This window comes from Diuraphis noxia, unplaced genomic scaffold (assembly GCF_037042655.1).
Source record: "Diuraphis noxia isolate RWA-SAM2 unplaced genomic scaffold, SU_Dnox_SAM2 contig0003, whole genome shotgun sequence".
NCBI lineage: Eukaryota > Metazoa > Arthropoda > Insecta > Hemiptera > Aphididae > Diuraphis > Diuraphis noxia.
Window position 1 is genome coordinate 70,804,615 of NW_028301713.1, and position 21,463 is coordinate 70,826,077.

The window sequence follows — 21,463 nt, forward strand, 5'->3', positions numbered from 1 at the left end:
ATTTAATTCTTATGAGCGTTTTAAGATCAAACTCGTACAATATTGGTTAGTCACTCGATTTCTCATGGAATAATTTTTCTCATTTGTTTTAATTAAAAAACTAATAACTGAAGATACTTAAAATTTACATAAAATGATTATTTTTCATCTCCTATAACTAAAACGTTTAAAATATACTGGGCTATTTACTGACTGAAATTACATAAATAAGCAAGAATTAGGATTTTAATTATATTGTTGTAATTTAAAACGATTATTCATTGGTGTTTGAAACTTTTAAATATATTATTGCATACAAATATGATAATATCCGAATAATATTAATTTGATCTACAGGTCTTTGTAATTATAATTATAATTATATAAAATAAAATATCCTAGGCCAACAAATCGTCTCCGCTTAGAATCGTACTTCGTTTACCATACCATGATAAATTATTGAAGTTAATGTTAACACCATCCAATAGTCATTTATAACCATTGCACAACAGAGCATCACCTAATTGCCTGTTTTTTTTTTTGTTCCAATATTTCGTTTAAAATCTAGGAGTAATAACAGTTTTTGAATTATATCAGTTTGTAAAATATTAAATAGTATTTATTTGTTTATTTATTGTGAATAAAATTCTGCTTCGGTACTGGACAATTAGTACTACACAATATTTTAATAAAAATATATATTATTTCCCTCAAAAGTATAAATATTTAGGATATAAAGCTGTGGCGTTTAAGTTTAATTGTATAATAAAACAAATTATACAGTATAGATACATACATATAATATAACGGTTGGTTTTTATATGGTGTATAGTTCGATTTTTTTATGATGACAATATATTAATAGACACTCGTAGATTTCTTAAATAAAAACAGTGATCCATTTTAAATATGGATGTATATAATTTTATTCTAGACAGTTTGTTATATGTTTATATGTATACATTTTAATTATTATTATAAAAGCTTTATCAAATTGAATTCATAATAATTTATATAAATAACCACTCTTCTTTTTTATTAAAACTATTCTACGATTAATCACTCAATTTTTTTAATTATTCTAACTTCATTTAAAATGTTTTCAGTGAGGTATTTTTTATTGTAATGTGTATATTCATTCACTATCTATGTAATATTGCATAAACGGCTTAACAATTCAATTAATCCAATGGATTAATAATTATTAAAGTAAAACAATCATATTCGTATACTGCCACATAAATCATAATTTTCGTATTTATGATTATTACTCAAGTATAATCTCATAATGATGTATGGCAAATTTTTTAAAATAAAATAATTTTTTTGATAAATATTTCTCTCATTTAAAATTTTATTTATCTTATGTGAAAACTAATCTTTTTTGAACTTTTTAGGAATAAGAAAGGAGGCAACATGTTATATTTATGATCATTTTACTATAAAATGTTTTGTTCAAAATGTTTTTTTCTAAAAAACCACAATAAAAACAACAACACAACTACGTACAAAGCATAAATTATCAATAACTCTCAACGTATGCCTTGGTTCACTTAAAAATATAAAAATAACCCTGTATATAAATAGCTAGAATACATTGTATTATGTTAACTTTTTACTCACGTAAAAGTTGTAGACTAATGAAAAAAAATTTTTTCGACGTTTAATACAACAAAAAATTCTGAAAATCCATTGAAATAAAATATCACACAGAAAACAACACTACGAATTAGGGTTTTGTTTCATTCAAATCGTACTTCTGGATAAGTTAATATGTGTTCGGGCATCTTTTCATTGGAAATAAGGCGTATAATGCCTACTTACAATTGGAAAAAGGAAATAGTTATTTAATAAAATATTTGGCACATTCTATATAGAGATAACCCGCAAAGGTAGCCGGATCACTGATATTACATAAAATGATAAGTCAAGTTTTAATAGCCTATTTCATATAGAATTGATTTATTTGAACCAAAATGATAAATATCACATATCTATAAAACTATATGATTGACCAAGAATGATCACCTTTCGTTTGAATTTTGTGGAGAGATAAATACAATGCTTAATAAATACATTGTTTTACAATGCGTGTTTTTATTTTCTGTTTATTCCTGACGTCACCATTAGGAGCAGTTGAAGTTATTTAATTTTAAACTTTGAAGGTGGTTTCTAGTAGCCAAGGTAATTTAGTAGATAAAAGGGTTCTAACTTTTCAATTCCAATATAGATTCTCTAGTGTTATTGAGTAACATTAATTTCTTTGTCCCTCCCTCAGAATATTGAAACTATTTTGAGCTATTTAAAAATGTAAATAACACGAAGATGAATCTTTTCACATCTATGGATGTCTGACGTTCTTTGAATTTAATTGTTTATCATTGAATTCAAATGTGAAAAAAGTATTCCAGTGACTTACTCAATGACGAGATACATAAGACATTTACTATAATACTACATAGTGCAGACTGAGTTCATCAATTCATACGTTTATCCAAATTTTGATATTATAAGTATCCTCAAAGACCATATTATTAGAAGATATTTTAATTTTTTTCCATTTAATTTAATTAATATGGTGATTCAAGGTTTTTTTTCAAAAATATATTGCTTTAAATTGAGAAACAGATTTTTTTTCTTAGAAATGTTAATATAAAAAACCCAAAGATATAAGTAGTTTCCGAGTATTACACTTAATGCACATATAACATATTAAATATAATAGTCATAAACAGTATTACACCGTACAGGTATTAACCTAACCTCTGATGATTAGACAATTAAAATATATTTTAATACAGTGGAATTTTATAAATTGTAAATAATAAACTGAATTTAATAACCAAGAATAATCAGTATTAAACTAAATCATATTTATATTTTATATTTTAAGTAACCATATTTTTAATGACTATATTTTCTTTATTAGTTAATGTACTTTAGATCAATACATAATTTATTTTTTAATAATCATGTGCAAAATAATATCAAATAAATCATAATCAGAACTTTGTATCACTAAAAGATACGATAAATTGTTTAAAAATATGAAAATCTGAAAATAGAGGTTAAGGTACTTTGAAAATTTGAAAATATAAAAATATAATTTTGAAAAAATGTTTTATTAAATAATAAAATAGTGTCCATGCTTAGTGAATCACCCTGTATACGTAAACATACTGTGCAAAAAAAAAGCAAAATTCAAATTATATTGAAAAACATAAAATATATTATAGAAAATCAGGAAGTAGCGTTTTTATTGTATTTATTGCGATGCATATTACTCTCTACATATTATTACTTATAACTGTTTACTTTAGAATGGTAGGTACTATGAAAATATTATTACTTATTTTTTGTCTAATATTATGATTGGCTGTATTTGAAGAATAAATATAATATATATATATATATTCAAAAAAAAAACAGTTTTTGATTTTGGTAAGTACTTGTATCGTGTATTTGTTTACTGTGTATACTATTATTATGTCAGAATGTTATTATTGTATGTTGGTACGTGTTCGTGCTACATTATTATTTACGATTCACGAAATGTCTAGTTTTCAAACATTACATCGTCTTAAGTATCTATTCTGTCAGCATATATAATGGCTCAAATAACATTTCAGTAGCTATTAAGCACCTATTTCATCTGAGTAATTTATTGATCACCTTATCTACATTTTTGATTGCCTCAAGTTTAAGTATATTTACCATTACATACTATAGTTTTTAGCATGTGCGATTATTTAGAGATAGTATTTTAGTTCTCATATAGTGAGCCCAAGTAAGTCTTTGATTGAATGATAGTAGAAGAACAAGGACTAGGAGTATCATATAGAGAAACATTGGAATACAGCTGAACCTGTCTGAAGGTGAAGGTAGTATTATCCGATTTGTTTTGGTTAAATTTAAAATGTCATTTGATCATCTGATTTCTCATAAGGAGAGGGTTATTTTTCAAATTATTAGTAGTATATAGAGAGAATAATAAATTGTTGATGGAAATTAAAGTTGGTCAGAGAACCCGTATAACTATTTGAATGTAATGAAAAAGATTGTGCATTTTGTGATTAATCGTTAAAATGTTGAGATTGAAATGGATTGAAATGGATTTACAGGGATTGATGGCTATTTAAAAATGAAATAGCAATATTTTGTTACGAAAACAAACAACATTATTATGGCATTATAAAAGGTAGGCACATAACTCATTGAATTGGAAACCGGCTATTGTTAAATAATTTTAATTTGTTTTAAGTAAACGAATATAATTACAAACGTTTCTGTTAATCAGTTTGATATCTGAATTTTTATACTGCATACAAATTTGGTTGTTTTTTTTTATTTATAGGTTAACAGTATGATCTCTAATTTTATGGATTTTAACTGTTATCGGATTTCAACTATGAAGAAGTGCTTATATTTTATGATAATGTGTCAATATTAAACCCTTCTCAAATTTATGTTGTTAATTATTATAATATTATTTTACCATATATGTTAGAAAGTTCTTGATATTAGAACGTCAAATGTGTTTAAGTCCTAATTATCGCTTACAAATAATAAAACGATCGTATATGTTTATGTATATTAATTTATCATCACCAAAAAAAGAATCCCATTTTTAAATAGTCGCTTCAATAATTATTATTAACCGAGAGAAAAGTTAGGAGTTGTTAAGTGTTCAAAAACTAGGAAGTAAATATTTATGGAAATGGCATAAATTCATTAAGATCTTGTTAAAAACAACGTTTATTTTAATTACTTCATTACCTAATGTTAATGCGAGAATACGCATTTTATTGCATTTAGCATCTATGAAATTAATTAATTATTATTGACTTATTAGTTAATATTTTAAATGCTTTAAATTGCCAAAACAGTCTATAAAGTTTCAAGTTATAAAAATTTGAGCTCTATTTTAGAGTATTTTAATCGAAGGGCCCATGTCTCCAAATACGTTTATATCGTTCGATCCAATTGAATGTTACCACCGGTGACCTATGATCAATAATAAACTGCATCCTATTTTAATATTTTGAAAACAATAAAAATAATTAAATAGTTTATCATATCATTACTGATAATTATTTAAAAAAGACCATATCGTAAATAAATTCAAGTGAGTGATAAAAATAATTTCATATTTTTCGGTCGCTCTGTTATCTTTAGGCGTATATTGTATTTTAATATATTATACATCAGAAAGCATTTTTTAATAAATGGTTTTATGTTAATAATAATATTAGTTATTACTTACTAGCTTATTACATTTATAATAATATAAAGTTCTAATTATAAAATTAAGTTTTATTATTATTATTGATGGTTATTGCCATCGTAAATGCCTTAACTTGGAAAAATAATAAATTTCAACACTAAAAGAAAAAAAGAAAACGCCTGCAAAACGATACACTATCGGTACAATTCCAGAGCCACGTTTAACGATGTCAACGATTCTTTGGCTTAAGTGTATGAACACAAGCTGTAAATAGTAAACCATATTCATTACAACCACTTGGTTTTTATTGGAAAATGGTGAAGGTGAGGTTTGCCTACTGCGTCAAACAGTGTGAAAACATGGCCACGCCAGACGAAAATATATGTCTGGACCAGTAGCGATACTAGATGTCAAGTCCAGACGCTGCAAGAAAAACGTACCTTAGGAAAAAACGTAACACCCGCATATATTATGTTGTCTCTGCATCTTATACACGTATGACTCGACTTCACCTGTTTCAACAGTGTTCTGTTGGTTTTGATATTATAGTGATCGACCTATTATACAATTTAAAGACAAGATAACAATTGTCTAGGTTGACCCGTTGGCTTTTATTGATATAATTATTTTTAAGTAAGTTTTGATCATTTTAAAATGTACAGTTTCAAAAAGTTCATAACTTACTTAAAGCTAATAATATCAATAAGAGCCTATTTTGTGCTCTAGATAACCATTTTACTTTTAACATTTTAAAATAGGTCAATTCACTTTATTGTCAAGACTTTTGGAACTGCAGGTGAACGAATATTTGCTATGCAGTACGTAAAATGGAAACAGCACAGCGGGTGTGAATTCCTCTTAAACAAAATTCGAGTGTATAATATTGAGTTTAGAGTGCGATGTACTTTATACTGCGAATCCGTAAAAGTATAAAACCCCAACGCCTTGAAATGCAATAACACTTTTCCCCGAAATCGTCTACACTGCTAGTTCGTATAATTTACAAAATTACAGCACAATTTAACTGCTTAAAAGATAGTGTGGTAGGTTTGAAGTGTGAACACGATAATAATAATTATGGTTTGATATTATATTAATTAACATAACACGTTAAACTATAAATGTATGAATAAACGGATCATCTTTTATAAACGGCTTTATCGTAAATATATTGTATATATGACTATGTAAGACATAAGTACAGGATGATAAATCAAATAAACCTACTTACTATTTTAGATTTTGATAGGTGCAATTTTTTTTTTTTTTTTTATCAGTGTTTAATGTTTATAAAAATCAATCAAAAAATACTTCAATTTCCAACTTAAGAGATGGATTGAATAGATCCGAATTAGATAAATTACGTTAAAACAAAATTTTTTTCATTTGAAATGTAGCTAATTTATTTGATACAACGACATTCGTGAGTGTTTTGTTTAAGTATTACAACAGTATTGTACGCTACAAATTATAAAATATATTTTTTTGTCATTTATAATGATTCCTTATATCCAACATTGTGATTGTTCTTTCATATTATGAATAAAAATACTATTTGTATTTTCTTCTTGATGGGAGTCTATGATAACATTATAATTTATTTTTGAATTTTATTTGATCAAATATATTGAAGGTCGTAGACTTAGACGCTATAAGTAGGTACGCAGTTTTAATACATCATATACTTGTAGTGAAATAGTATGCGCCATTTATTCGTGATCTTTTACATAATAAATTGCGAGAAAAATAAATGGTAATACGCCAATAAAATATTATGGCTATAATATTTTATAAAATTAAACTACGATAAGATTATATTTTAGGGATTTTTAAACTAAATTTAAAGGAAAACGAACGCATTAAAATATAGCAAAATAATAATTATAAAAAAAAAACTCATACTGTTAATATCTTAATGTTATAATAGTTAAAATAATAAATAAATAATAAAATAATAAAATAAATAATGTTATACATAATTGAAGTTGTTATGAGTTATGGCATAATTCACGTTTAATTAAGTTCACCGTTCAGTGTAAATCATATATCACAAAAAAATAAATTGCAATAAGCCATCTGTGTTATACGTAATAGTTATTTATTATTATTACTTTTAATTATTGCCATTTCGAATGACGTGATTACAACATATGTCGTTTGAGGCACTTGTTTTAATTGAATCGTGTCCGTATCAGTTGATATGTAGGAAATTAATAATCATATTATATTATACTAGTGAGAACTTTGCTAATGACAATCACTTACGATACTGCAGACATAGATCCGACGTAAGTGGCAATCGTTAGCACCTGTCAGCAGCATTGTAGGTCAAATACGATCATTATTATAATCATAATTATTTTCAAGTTACTGTGTAACTGAATCAATGTACCTATTATACCTATTATATTAAATGCGTTTCTCAATATCTGGAACTATGGGTACACGAGGGGGTGCACTTGAAGTGGAAATACTTGTAACCTACCACCCTTCGCTCGAGTGAAAAATTTGACGTTCATCCATTCATGGAGCGGTACGATCGATCAGACATGGGTAGTATATTTTACTATGGGTATATTATATTGTATGATACACTTAGGAGGTTTTTGATTCTTCATCGGTCAATGTGGGATCTTTTCAACCACGAACTACCAGAATTATGCCGCCGGACGTGATTCGTCATCGTAATGATAATAATATAGGTAGATGTTATTATAATAAAACCACTACATGATCCGGTTGGTTATTGTAAACCGTATGGTTTTGTTATCGACGACGATGATTTATGTGGATGACTCGAAAGTTAACAAAGTAGCGTGTAAAAAAATCGTTTTTTAAAAATGCAATTTGGTCAATCGAGTGTTTTTCAAACACTGCTGCAGGTACTTACCAACTGTACATCGATCGCGTAATGTGGTCGTAATGATTGTGAAATAAAATACGTCTGTACGATATTTTAACACATCAGCATCGTCATAAGCATCGTTAAGCCACGAGTCATTGTCCCATAATTATTATTGTTTCACGGTTTTCGTATACGACCGTACTGAAACAACTGTCGCTGAAACATACGTACCTACAATATAACAATATGTCACGAAAGTTTAACTTTTTCATTACTCCCGAATGCGCCCAAAACTAGATGCCAAATTAAATAATTTCCTGTGTTCACAAAACTTCCAAGAGAGCTGTAGTTTTGTTAAATGAACTGCGACTGTGCAGTTAGGGTCAAGGTTCCAAAAACAAATATTAACCAATTACCTAACCTCCGATTTCAAAAAAATAGATCATTCTCTGGCTACATTTATAATTAAAACCTTTGTATGACGTACAATTCGATATAAACAAGCGATAAAATTACTTATCAAATAAGCATATACCAAGAGCACCCAAAATAAACATTTATACTACACGAGTTTCTTGATAACATTTGCTTTAAAATCAAAAGTATTTTCACCGATTCGTAAGAGGTAAATTTTTAATCAATTGTGAAAATGTTAACATTAATAATCGATCACTTAAATTGATTTTCTTTGACACGTTATTAAACAGTATTCACTTAGAATTTAGATAAATAAAAACCGTTTTAAGTATAAATAATATTTTGACGAACATACGAGCATCTCTGGAAACGTGAAAGATATTTTTTCATTTAATATACATATTATATAATTTTAATACATCATTCAAATAATGAATATAATATTTTATGCACATAAATATAAATATATACCGATTTTATCAATGAATAATATGAAATATTAGATATACAAGACTACAAGAGGTTAGGGTTAGCCTTCCGGATCCGTATCTTGCTATTACCTAGCCATACGATCAAATTTGTATATAAACGTACATAAAATAATGTATATATAGAAATATTATTAAATAAACATTTTTTAAGCTATGTATTATAAAAATTATAATTTTATAAATTTCTTTTACTTTAAAGTTAGAAAAAGGTGGTTGGATAGATGGGTAACATGGACTTGATGTTGTAATATGGCTGCTACCTAAACAGTGCCCATAATATGTCAAAAAAATATTATTAAATTATTAAAGAAATATTATAATTTCTATATTTTATCATTTTAATATAAATTATAATAATATGTTTTTATTCATTATTACTTTTATCTCTATTGAATTTTCACACATTGTATACATAATTTATTCTAAACTAATCATCATAAGTTCAGTAATTTTTGGTGCTGTTCAAACGCCATACGAAATGATAACGATATTTGTTTATCATTTAATATGATATACTTATTTTTTCAAAAGTGAAATTTTCAATATTTTGGATTATTTGTTGACTATGGTGTAAGGTTATACCTATGACCTAAGACTCGTCTGAAACTGGTATAAAATATAATTTGAAAATAGTTCATTTATATTTGCAAATACAGTTTTTTATTAAGATTTTTTTTCGGATAAAATTCAACAAATATATTTAAAGTTTTAAGAGTGGATTTTTTTGAAGGATCTTTTCACGAATTTCCAACAAACCACTAAGTAGGATAAAACAAACAACTAGGTACTCTGTTTCGAATAAAATTCCGGAATTCTGAAAAATTCATTTTTGCTCCATTTATTGCAAAAGTAAAATATTAAAAAAAAGTTTAAAAATATGAATATCAAGTTTCTAACGGTTATTTGAATACTAGTATACTATACCCAACACGTTTTAAATAAAAATAAATTGGTAATGTCCAAGTTTAGCTATGTATTGATACACGATATATTGATATATTAATCAATGTTCATAATAAGTATTTTTTTTCTATAAATTAATATAATAAACAAATATTTTTAGTGTATAATAAAACCAGCCACATAATTTATATAATTTACAATAGAAATAATAATAACAACAAATATACCTAACGGCAAAAGGAATAATATTGTCAAAATGAATTTAAACTGTATTGTGTACAGAGTATCAATACGAACAATTAGTCTCCCACGGACTTTGCATAATGTCATATTATAATTTGGGAAACCACGAAGCTGTGCTACGGGAAGCTCTAAATCAAAGACTGGGTCACGTTGTAATTATAATTTTGATTTGTGACCAACGACCGTGTACTGCAATGACGAGTTGCATGATTGATACTTGTTATGTGTATTCTTCATATTATACTCACTATACGTATACTGTCTTTCCTCTTCTATATCAGCAATACTAAACATTCATATAAATATGATACTCCAATATAATTTGAGATTATTTTTTCACCCCCAAGGGAGAAGAGGATCTTACCACCAAATATAAATTCGTAATTACGCGTATTGGTCACGACTATCGGTACCACAATTATTATTTAAAACACGTAGGTCGTATATTCGTTTCAGTCTTGAGACGAATTTAAAATTATAGGTATAGTAAAATATATTATGATTAACACTTAAGCTACGTATATATCATTTAAACATCGAAATAATTAATTTCTTTATCGTACGCTTACTAGGCCTTCGAGGCTTCGACTGGTACTGACAATTTTCTGAGCACTAATACTGAATTCAGTCCAAATTATTAAATTGAACCCTATACGAAAACTTTTTTTTAAGTTTCAGAGTTAAACAAATATTTTTTTTTCTTTGAGTTGATTCCCTTCAGCTTGATCCAGGAGACACTATGTTGAGGTTGGCTGAGTGGTGGCTCCTAAAAACTGCGTGTGCTTATTTAGTGTTTACACTGTTTATAAATAATTTTAAAAACCACGGTTTTATTTTTAATAATTTATTAATCTTTTGAATAGCAAGCAATTTTTTTTTATTATCATTCAATTATTGATTGTGTATTTGTATTCATTGAAATGACCAAATTATTTGGGGGTAATTAAAAGAATAAAAGAAAAAAAAACACTTAATTACATGAGTTTTTCAACCATTAACTCCACCGTTCAACTTCGTCTATCAATATTATTTTGAAATCTTTGATTATATTATTCATAAATTGAGAAAATTTTTTTTATTATTTGATTTTCACTCGACATAGAGACACCGCATGATTTCGCACTTGAAACAAATAATTTGTTCACCGAGTATTATCGTGTTAATTTTGAACGAATATAGATACAACACCGAGCCGTTAACGATAATATATCAAATCGTTAAGTATCGCACATTCGCACAACGTTCGAGGTTCAATGGGTCCAATTAAAAAAGATTAACAGAATAAACTGTATTCAATTCAAGCACCTAAAAATAGCATACACTCAGTTGAATGTTATGCATTTTAAGTGATGCTATTGGCGCTCTACCCATATATTTATATAGGTTCTAGCAATGTCGTACTGTAACGGAGTAATATCCTATATTCAAATATTACTTAAAATTACTGTTGAATTTCGTTATGAAATTAGGTAAAAAAAACTTGTTGTTTTCACCTTTGTTCTGGGATATGTATTTAGGATTTTTAAGTAGATACACGATACAATGACTAATAATTCCTATATATAACGTCATATTATACCATAAATATTATATCAATTTATAATTTATTACCTATAGGTTATTGTCATCTTTATTGTCATCAAATAACTATACAATATACTGAGTTTTGTATTAACTAAAACAGGCGTTATCGTACTTATAAAAACGATTAATATTTCACTAAATACTATCCTGTTCGGACGTTGTTTCTGAACGCGTACCACCTTACGGGAAAAACATAATTTTTTAACTGAAATTATTTTTATGCTTGTTTATACAGGAGGATTGACGTCGCTGGTCGTATTATTGGACGCAAATAGCAGAGTCGGCGGCGGTTGTGGAAGGGCTGTCGACGCGATGTTCGTCGTGAGGGTCGGCTGTTACTGTTAGCGTTGTCGCCGCCGCCGTCGCCGTCAGCCGCTCGGGCAGCGGTGGTGACGGCGATCATGGTGCCGCCGTGGTGGCTGCTGGTGGCGTTCGTGTTTGGTGGCGTCAGCGCCGCGCTCACGTCCAGCCGGGTGGTGCGCACCAAATATGGCGACGTGAGTGGCGTGATAGTGACGCCCGACAACCGGCGGCTGGACGCGGTCGAGGTGTTCCGCGGCGTGCCTTATGCCTCGCCACCGGTCGGATCGCTTCGGTTCATGCCGCCGGTCACCGGTTCGCTGTGGTCCGGCGTCAAAGTGGCCGACCGGTTCGGGCCGGTGTGCCCGCAGCGACTGCCCAACGTGTCCGACGAGACGGCAGCTCTGAAAACGATGGCCCGCGGCCGCATGCAGTACTTGCGCCGGCTATTGCCCTACCTGCACAACCAGAGCGAGGACTGTCTGTACTTGAACATCTACGCCCCTGCCCAAGGTAAGAGTGCATCGCTCCATTCTCCTTACCCCTAAAAAAAAAAAAAAAAAACCGGACTTCCGACATTATTTGGTCGTGTAGATTGTCGTCAATCGATTTCCAACGGTCCCGCATTGTTTGAATATCAACCACATCTGTGAAGGTTTCTTGAGTGACATTAGTATACTTACTGATTGAAAATGTCTTTCGACATCATCATATTTTCTTTTGATGTAAATGGCAATATATATTTTTATTTCTACGAGTTCTTGTTCTTATTTGGCTTATGTCTGTGGCACATAAAACAGAACAAATTTAACATTAAATGTCACGAATATTGCCAACGTATAAGAAACTTAAATTATGTGGTTAGTTTGTCTAGACTGGTGAAGTTTATTATTAATCGGTCATATTTTCCGATACTACTTCGAACCAATATTGATTTACTAAAACTCATACTCGTCATGTTCTGTCATCTCAGCCCTTACCAGTGGCATGCTGATAGACTTAATTTTAATGCCATACCTCGTAATTGCAGGTGTGTTAATTTTATCGATCGATTGACTTTCGTATAATTGCTAATCAAGTAATGAAAAGTTCACAAGCCGAAATAAGTTAGAGATTGAAACACCATAACAATACTATAGTTATATAGAAATACAGAACTGGCAGTCTATTTACAGTAATGCTGTCGAGCCGAGAGAGAGAGAGAGAGAAAGAGAGGATTCGTTTTTTGTTTCTCATCGTGAAATAATTTATCTGACAGCAGAACACTATATAGATAGTACGTCAAAAGTTCTAAATCGAATAATAAATTACGATGGCAATTCTCTTAGCGATCGCGAATTATTTGTGTTTGTTTTAAGTAAGTTTCAATACGAATTCACATAATAATAATTATATGCGTAATAACTTATAATCACGTAAGTTCTCGATCTATCGCTCTATTATAATGGTTTACACATTATATAATACAATAATAATATTATAATATACGAAACGGACAAACGGGAAGCAGGTGTATCCAACATTTTATCAGAAGCCCTACACCCAAACAATATTAATAATATGATAACATTTATGATTAAATCCAAGCTTATAGATTGTATATAACCTGTAAATAATTGTATATATATTATGTAACCTATTGTAAACCAACGCCAATGGCCTTTGACGCCGAGGCTTAATATAAGAAAAAAAAAAAATAATAATAATAATATAATTACACACACATATGGATATATATATATATATTTAAATATACTGATTCACTCGGCTATTACCGTCTACTAAGCACCATTTTACGAGACGGTTTTTGAGTTTTCGAGACGGCGATTACACGGATTTGTTAAACAACTGCAGTTTCCAAAAGAAGGACAAAACACTCCAATAATAATATTATATTGATTGCCACGATTTGCGTGGCAGTTAACTGGAATTACATACCATTACACTTTGCGCGATAGGTACCTTACAAACGCGCCAACGATTCGCAATATTTTTTTTTCTCCTGGTATGGGCGTTTTTAACCCAGTAACCTGTAGAAACGCGAGCACTTCATTAATAATAATTATACGATTGTATTCCGGTCACCCGTCTAGCTCGGTGGAACTTATAAAACCGTTTGACAGTTCACCCAATTACAACAACTATCAAGCCCCGTCCCACTATTCCACACGATATTATTATTATTATTATTATTATTATTATTATTATTATTATTATTACTGCTATTATTATTATTATTATTACTATTCCGCGTCCCGGAAAACCGTACTTCCACTAATTAAGCCCTACGTGTACGCGGTGTAATTATTTCGGGTAGATCACATTATAGTTTAGATTTTTACGCCGATACGCAGTAAACTCGGTCGTATTAATAACGCACGCATTCCGGCGTTTCGACGATAACACAAGGGAATTATGTTAGTGTTTTTTTTTCACAACACGCCCGTTGTTTTTAATCCCACCCCCTCCGAGCACTAGGTGTGTAAAGTTTGTGAATATATATGTATAATGTTTGAACACTTGAATTTTTTTTCCTGAACACTACACGGCTGTTCGATTTTATCGTCTGCCCGTCGAACGACCATATTGTTCTTGCGTGATTTAGGCATTACAATTTACTATAGAGTTTTATTTATAAAATTACTATAATAATAAAATATAGAACACGAACCGTAAAATATGGTTTAGAATAATTATATTCATAGCAACATTACAGTACGTACGTACAGACGAACTGGGTCGGTTCACGAGCAGTCGGCAATGAATAATATTATCGAATCGGCGTTGGTATAAAATGAATATAATGTGTCTTTTTGGTCGATGGACTAAAGTATAATATAGTATCGTATTCGTGGTGCCATGCAACATTTACTTATCGTAAATCCGACTTTGTGGCATTTGAGGCTATTACCGTTGTAGTAATACGGTTATCTCATCATAACGTATTCGCCACGTTAGACGGATGTGCGTTGAATAATTCTGATAATAATAAATAATGAGTAATACGTATACTATGCCAGTCATGCGCTCAACCGTTGAGTACAAAAATATGGTTTGGTATTTTGTATTTTTTGGTATAACCACGAGTCAGTTTAAACATTTTCGAACAGTATTTTTAAACCAAGCCCGAGTGATGTTATTAGTCGCGTGTAAGAGAACACTTCAGAAACGCTGTAGCCACAAAATAAACTAATTTATTTAAATTCAAAAATGAAAAATAAAATAAATGTATAGATACATAATATTATGATATTTGATACAATGGTTCGACAACAATAATTTCATATTGTCTAATAGTTACCTTATATACATAGGTATACACTTCATGTTTACAAAAATACAATCATTAGTAAATATAATTTAACAGTGATTCTTAGATGAGTAAATTATTTATTTATTGTTAAAAGAAACATTGTCAAAAAAAAAAAAAAAATAAAAGATCATTATTCAAATAAATATCTAACACGAAAATTATATAATCCAATGTATTGTGGTATTCAAATAACACATAGATACATAATATTTACCATTATATTAATTTGATATTATAATAAATCAATGCTTGGGCGATATTTTGTTCAATCAATAAACAAAGTACCTATGACGTATTTAGTGTTAAATAATCAATTAAGTAAAAAATTATGTTTATTTTTATTAATGGAACAAAAAAAATGTGTTTAGGGTAAGATGTGTATGCTACAGAGCTGCTGACAAACTTTTAAAAGTTAAGCTTCAGGCGAAACGCATATAATATCGTTACTATATTGTTTAATAGTAATTTTCATATGCTTTTGTTCACGACAATGTATGGTGTACTTGTAATATTATTATAATAGATGTAACGGTATGTGTAGGTTTTTCTTATTTTTGACTTACACGTCTGTTTTAGTTGTATGCCATCGTTTGCTATCGCGGTTTTATTCATTTGACGAATTATATTCGATCGTTCAAAATCCAAGTATTACATTCACCACACATGTAATCATTTAAGGTTTCATACAACTTGTAGTGATCAACTGACATAATTTCGGAACTGTTTCTAAATTATATTATATATATACACTTAAATATGTGTATAGTGCATACCAGATGCGTTGCTTTACGAACATGAAATGTGATCGCTATTTTATGGCTGGGTAATTTACGAAATAAATTACTTCACAAAAAAAAAAGAACTGTGAGCATGTCTAGGTAGTACTTAGTTTTTGATGTTCGTTGGCTAAATAGTTGTTTAACAACAATATTCTTCTATCGATCGTTTGAAAATAATAGCCAAGTACCACAAAAACCTACAGTTGATTGAATTCACCTATAGTTTGTACCAAATAGTTTTAATCTTCACTTTTATATTTGTTCTCTCGAAAACTCATCCCATACATATGATTTATTTTTTAGGGAATATCATTTTAGCTATATCATCGTTTAAAATACAATAGATACACAAAATGTATTTAAAGTTTAAAAAATATTTAGTTTCTTATTTATAAGAGTATAATAAATAAATATAACTCTTATATTATAATAATATGATTTTATATTAAATTGTATGCAGTGACAAAATGCACATCATTCGCTACCCCAAGCTTCATGAAATCTGTTTTTACTGGCTCATAGTGTTATCATCATAGCTCAGTAATTAGTGATGGGAAAACTTTTTTTGGTTGATAACATATTGATAACACCCTTAGTAGTAAAACTTGGATATTATAATGATCTAGGTAGCGATAAATTTAGCAATTATATTTCAATTTTCAATTTCCTATGCTTTGCCAATCATTTTCAACTTAACGCAGCCTTTCCTTCCTTCGAACAAAAGTACTAGTAACTTTTAGGCCAATGTAGATTAATTTTGTTCCACCAACCTTACTTTATGGTGTAAACTCAAGAATTTCCTTAAACGAGCTAAGTTTGCTGCAGTCGTAAAGAACATAATAATAAATATTCTCCGGCAATATATAACTGTTAACTTTTGTGAGAATTCGAGACATAGAAAAATCCAATGCCCATCGATCTGTAGTTTAATAGTTTTAAAAGTATTGTAGAGTTAAATTACCAAAAGTGTATATTTTTTTACAAAATATTTTCTGTTAAAGAGAAACTAGCTGATGATATGGTATTTAAAATAAAATGTTTACGATTGTTTCAATTTTTTCAAGTCTGTTACTCGTTGATCAAAACTATTTTAATTATTTTTCATCAGTTTATGTTACTGACCAAAACCAGTTAATAGTAGATATTATCTACTTTTTTTTAGTAACTGATCATTTTACAACTTATCATCTACATCACTTAAAACGACATTTTAATATTGTATTTTTTTTATTTGGTTAATTTTAACTACACATAATTCATTTATGTTTAAGTTATTTTAATGAAAAAATATGTTTTCATTTTTATCAACACATAACTTTAATATAAGATGATTTTCTATACGACATAGTAGATTGTCATTAATTTTTATCGTAAAGTAATGGTAAAATGATATACCAGATATAGCCGATATAGGTAATATTATCATGGTTGCTCGGTGTATGGGCTCTATAATATAATCACTGCAGCTCCATGAATTAATGGGTTTCGTTGTGCAGCCTATGCTGATCAATACAAAATTGACTTCTCGTTAAAAAGCTCCATTGGGAAATCATTTCAAAATGTCCTTTATAGGTCCATGCCTGGAATAGTTTTTAATATTTAAAGTGCGTTTTTCCGAAGATCCGGCTGAGACATTTTTCGGTTATAAGTAACAGCACCCCGTGTCAAAACGTAGGCGATAAAATACGGTCGCCAAGCAAATGGCTCGGAATACGTATACAGTATACTCGTTTGGTCGTGGAGAACACGAAAACGATCGTTCCGTCGTCATAAACGCCCTATATAATGTCCGAAAGCCCCCGCCCGCCCATCGCGAAACGGCTGCAGCTCGATTTTACGACACCGAGAAATGAAAAAAAAAAAAAGAAACATAGTACGGAAAAAAATAAAAGACCCAGCGATAGCGGCGTTGATAATAATAATAATAATTATAGTACAAATAATAATAAAAATAATAATAATAATAATAATAATAATAATAATAACAGGACCGTCGTTGTAACGTCGCGTTTATGTGATATATACATGGTGGTGGGAATTTGAACGAGAATGGCCAGAAGGACAAAGTGCATGTTCTGGACATTCGGGCGGCCTAAAGTCAATAATTTATGCCAGTGTCAGGACGTCGGATAAATGAAGAAAACTTTGACGTTTATCGTTTAATGAAAAACTGGTTTTATTTATAATATACAATTCTCGCTGAAAACCGATAGTTTTGGCTCTCGTTTTTGGGGTTACTTTGGAGTTTCTGTACCAGATTCTGTACGTCAGTGTGTTGAAAACTGCCAGAAAAAATGACATGATATGGACATATATAAATTATGGGGATAGAGAGGTTCTTGTGAAATTATTAGGAGTCACTGGATATCATCTAATTCATGCAGTTTCGTTACTCTTTATAACTAGTTTCTACATGTATCTCATATTTTAACATGTACCTACGCGTAAAATTAGGAGTAATATAATAGGTAGTGTGATCATAATTTTTCCATTGGGGAAAGGGTGGGGTGGCTGATAATGTGTTTAAACAGAGTAGTGTCTCAAATTAGTTTAGCATAATGATACCGAAGTTTTATTCTAGGTTACGGTTCCTCTACAGATATACAAGTTAGTATTTACAGTAACTTTCATGGACCATAGAGATAGTTTTTAAATGTTATTCACCCCTCCTAGGTGGAGCTTTGGGGGGGGGGGTATAGCTTTACAACTGATTATAGCCATCGTACATATCGTACCAACGATTTTTTGGTCGCCTGACTCGGTGTATATCGTATTTAAGTTTTTAACGTTGATAACACTCACGTGAACACAGACGTCCCACTGTATCTTATTTGGATTTCTGGGTTCACATACCAGTCGGTCACAGTGGAGATTTACACAATAATGGGGTAGTGTGTGGAGAAACCGGAGGGGGTGGTTGGCACTCGTGACCCATAATTATATGATAACAAACCGTTTTACCGCACACACAATACGTACAATTGACTGCGTGCGAGGGCTAATTGATGCAAATTAGAGGTTTCCACTTAATCATCTTATTATAATATACGGCGTTAAGAGCAGAAAAGTAAAAAAGTTGATACCACCACTGCAGTAGATTTTAAAGTGCACTGTAATTTCACAAAATTTCGTATATAAACTGTTGTATACATATATACCGGTGTTAAGTAACCGAATAATGGTTTTCGGAAGTATAATACGAACAGAACGCCAACCAGGTCACTATAAAACGTTATAATGATAATATGGTTATTCTTATTACCTCTTTGAAAAACGTGCGATAATCAAAAAAAAAATATATATATATAATAATAATAATAATAAAAACAAAAACTATACAATAAAACAGCGATGGTGGTGTAAACCGAGAAAGCACGAACCACTAATGTTAGTGTACCTACCTGTTTTTCTAAACGGATACGATTCGTCTGAACTCAACTTTTAATATTGCATTCTCTCAATATATATATAAATATATTATATATTATATATCTTAAATAACTGATATAATTTCTTATGATGAAAAAAATGGCCAATGACAATACTTTGTTATTGTAATAATAATATTATGAAAATAATACAAATATGTAACAACACACATGATATTGTTTGTAAAATATTATTTTCTATGTTATTTGCGTGTGCACTAAGCAAATAACTATCTGGTCTGTATAAATATTAATATTTCTGGAAAAATATATAAAACGATTTTCACGAATACACTAGACATAAACAACGTACATAATAATATTTTGTCTAGATACTTGAATATGGCATTCAAATTATTCTACAGTATTTGACCACGGTAGTCGTATACTCGTAAATTTAAACGGATGTTTGGAAAATGGCGACATTTTTACCCAATGCAATGTCTGAATGAACTTAATATTGTTTTACATTAGTTATATAATATAGTCGTTGTTTACGCAGGAAAAATGAGTTCAGTGTTAAAATTAAATAATTGTATTAATCATAGAAAATTGTGTATACCTAATTAAATATTGGATATTGTTCAAGTGAAAGAAATATAATACATAATAATATAACGCTGCAGCTATAAATATTATTTACCAAGAATAATGTTATCCAAAGAAATTTTTGAAATGAATTCCATACTGAAAATTTGCGTCAAATATCAAAACATTTGTTGAAAAATGTGTACATGAATCTGCCATTACGTTCACAGTCCACAATTTACTAGTTTGTATGAAAGATTTTTTGACACTTATTTTAGACAAAGTTGTGTAGATAATAGATATTGACACGTTATTATATCACAGTTGATAATAATTTTCAATGACATTCTTTGATTTTTAGAATTTTCCGATGTGATTTAAAACGATAGTGATTAGTTAAAGCACAATGAATTGCAACTGTTTTATAAAATATACAGTTAATCGACTCAAATGTATAGTTTATTTAAATAATTTTTTTTTTTTATTAAGAAAATCATCTAAGGAATTGAGAGTCAGACATTGACATAACAGACTAGAAAATCTATTATTTGAAAATTGTTTCAGGATCACAACTGGTGAGAATTTTACAATTGAAAACAATTGAAAACAATTCTATAATTTGGCTTGTCAAAATGTGCTTTGATCGAAATACAAGCACTGAAAGCAACCACTTTTTCAAATCGTACGTTATATGTCAACGCGCCCTCTTTCGAATACGAGTAAACAAACAAAGGTGGCCACTTTCACTTTCTGACGTAATTATATATTGTGTGCTACGAATAGCCTGCCACTCTATTTTCTATATATATATATTTACGACGTATTCGTTGGCAGTTGAAAATGTTCCGTCGTTTGTTATTGACCACATTTGTATCATGAAATTGTAAGCAATTCTAGTATACGTTCTTTATATGTATATATGACATGAAGTGTTCATAAAATTGTAGTAATTATTGGAACATATTTGACAATAGAAATCATTGTATATCGATGATCATATTTGGGAATTTATGATACTTATATATCCAGTGCCACGGTATTTATGCGAGCTAAGTAAAAAAAAAAAAAAAAATAGTTGCAGGACGATGTGTGTATTGTATATCGAAGCAGAAGTTGCTCATTTAAATTGTGTAAAATACTGGTAAATTTATTATATGATATGATTTTCTAATGCATCCATCAACTCCTAATAAAATCAAAAACATTAGAAACATTGTGTAGAACATTCTTTTGTAAAAATCATAAAACCGTACATTTTTAAATTAAGTTATAAATGAAAAAGTGCGAACTTTTTAACGGAAATTTATATTAAATTCAGAATCATGGCGGCCGTTTTTAGCGTCGTCGTCGCACCGACCGGTTTACTCACAAGATTTTGTGTATGCAGCTTAAGGCCTAGGCAGGAGAAAATATTATGATGACAACTTCC

General features: G+C 29.5%; 1 protein-coding gene across 2 annotated transcripts in view; it reads left to right on the forward strand.

The window, feature by feature from the left end:
• The window catches only part of LOC107164705 (neuroligin-4, X-linked-like), a 335,483-nt gene that overhangs the window by 16,006 nt on the left and 298,014 nt on the right, over positions 1-21,463 (forward strand). For both annotated transcript variants that reach the window (XM_089222854.1, XM_089222855.1), the window contains exon 2: positions 11,922-12,499. In XM_089222854.1, coding sequence (XP_089078980.1) covers positions 12,088-12,499 — 412 coding nt within the window. In that variant the 5' untranslated portion in view covers positions 11,922-12,087. The remainder of the gene's footprint in view (positions 1-11,921; positions 12,500-21,463) is intronic.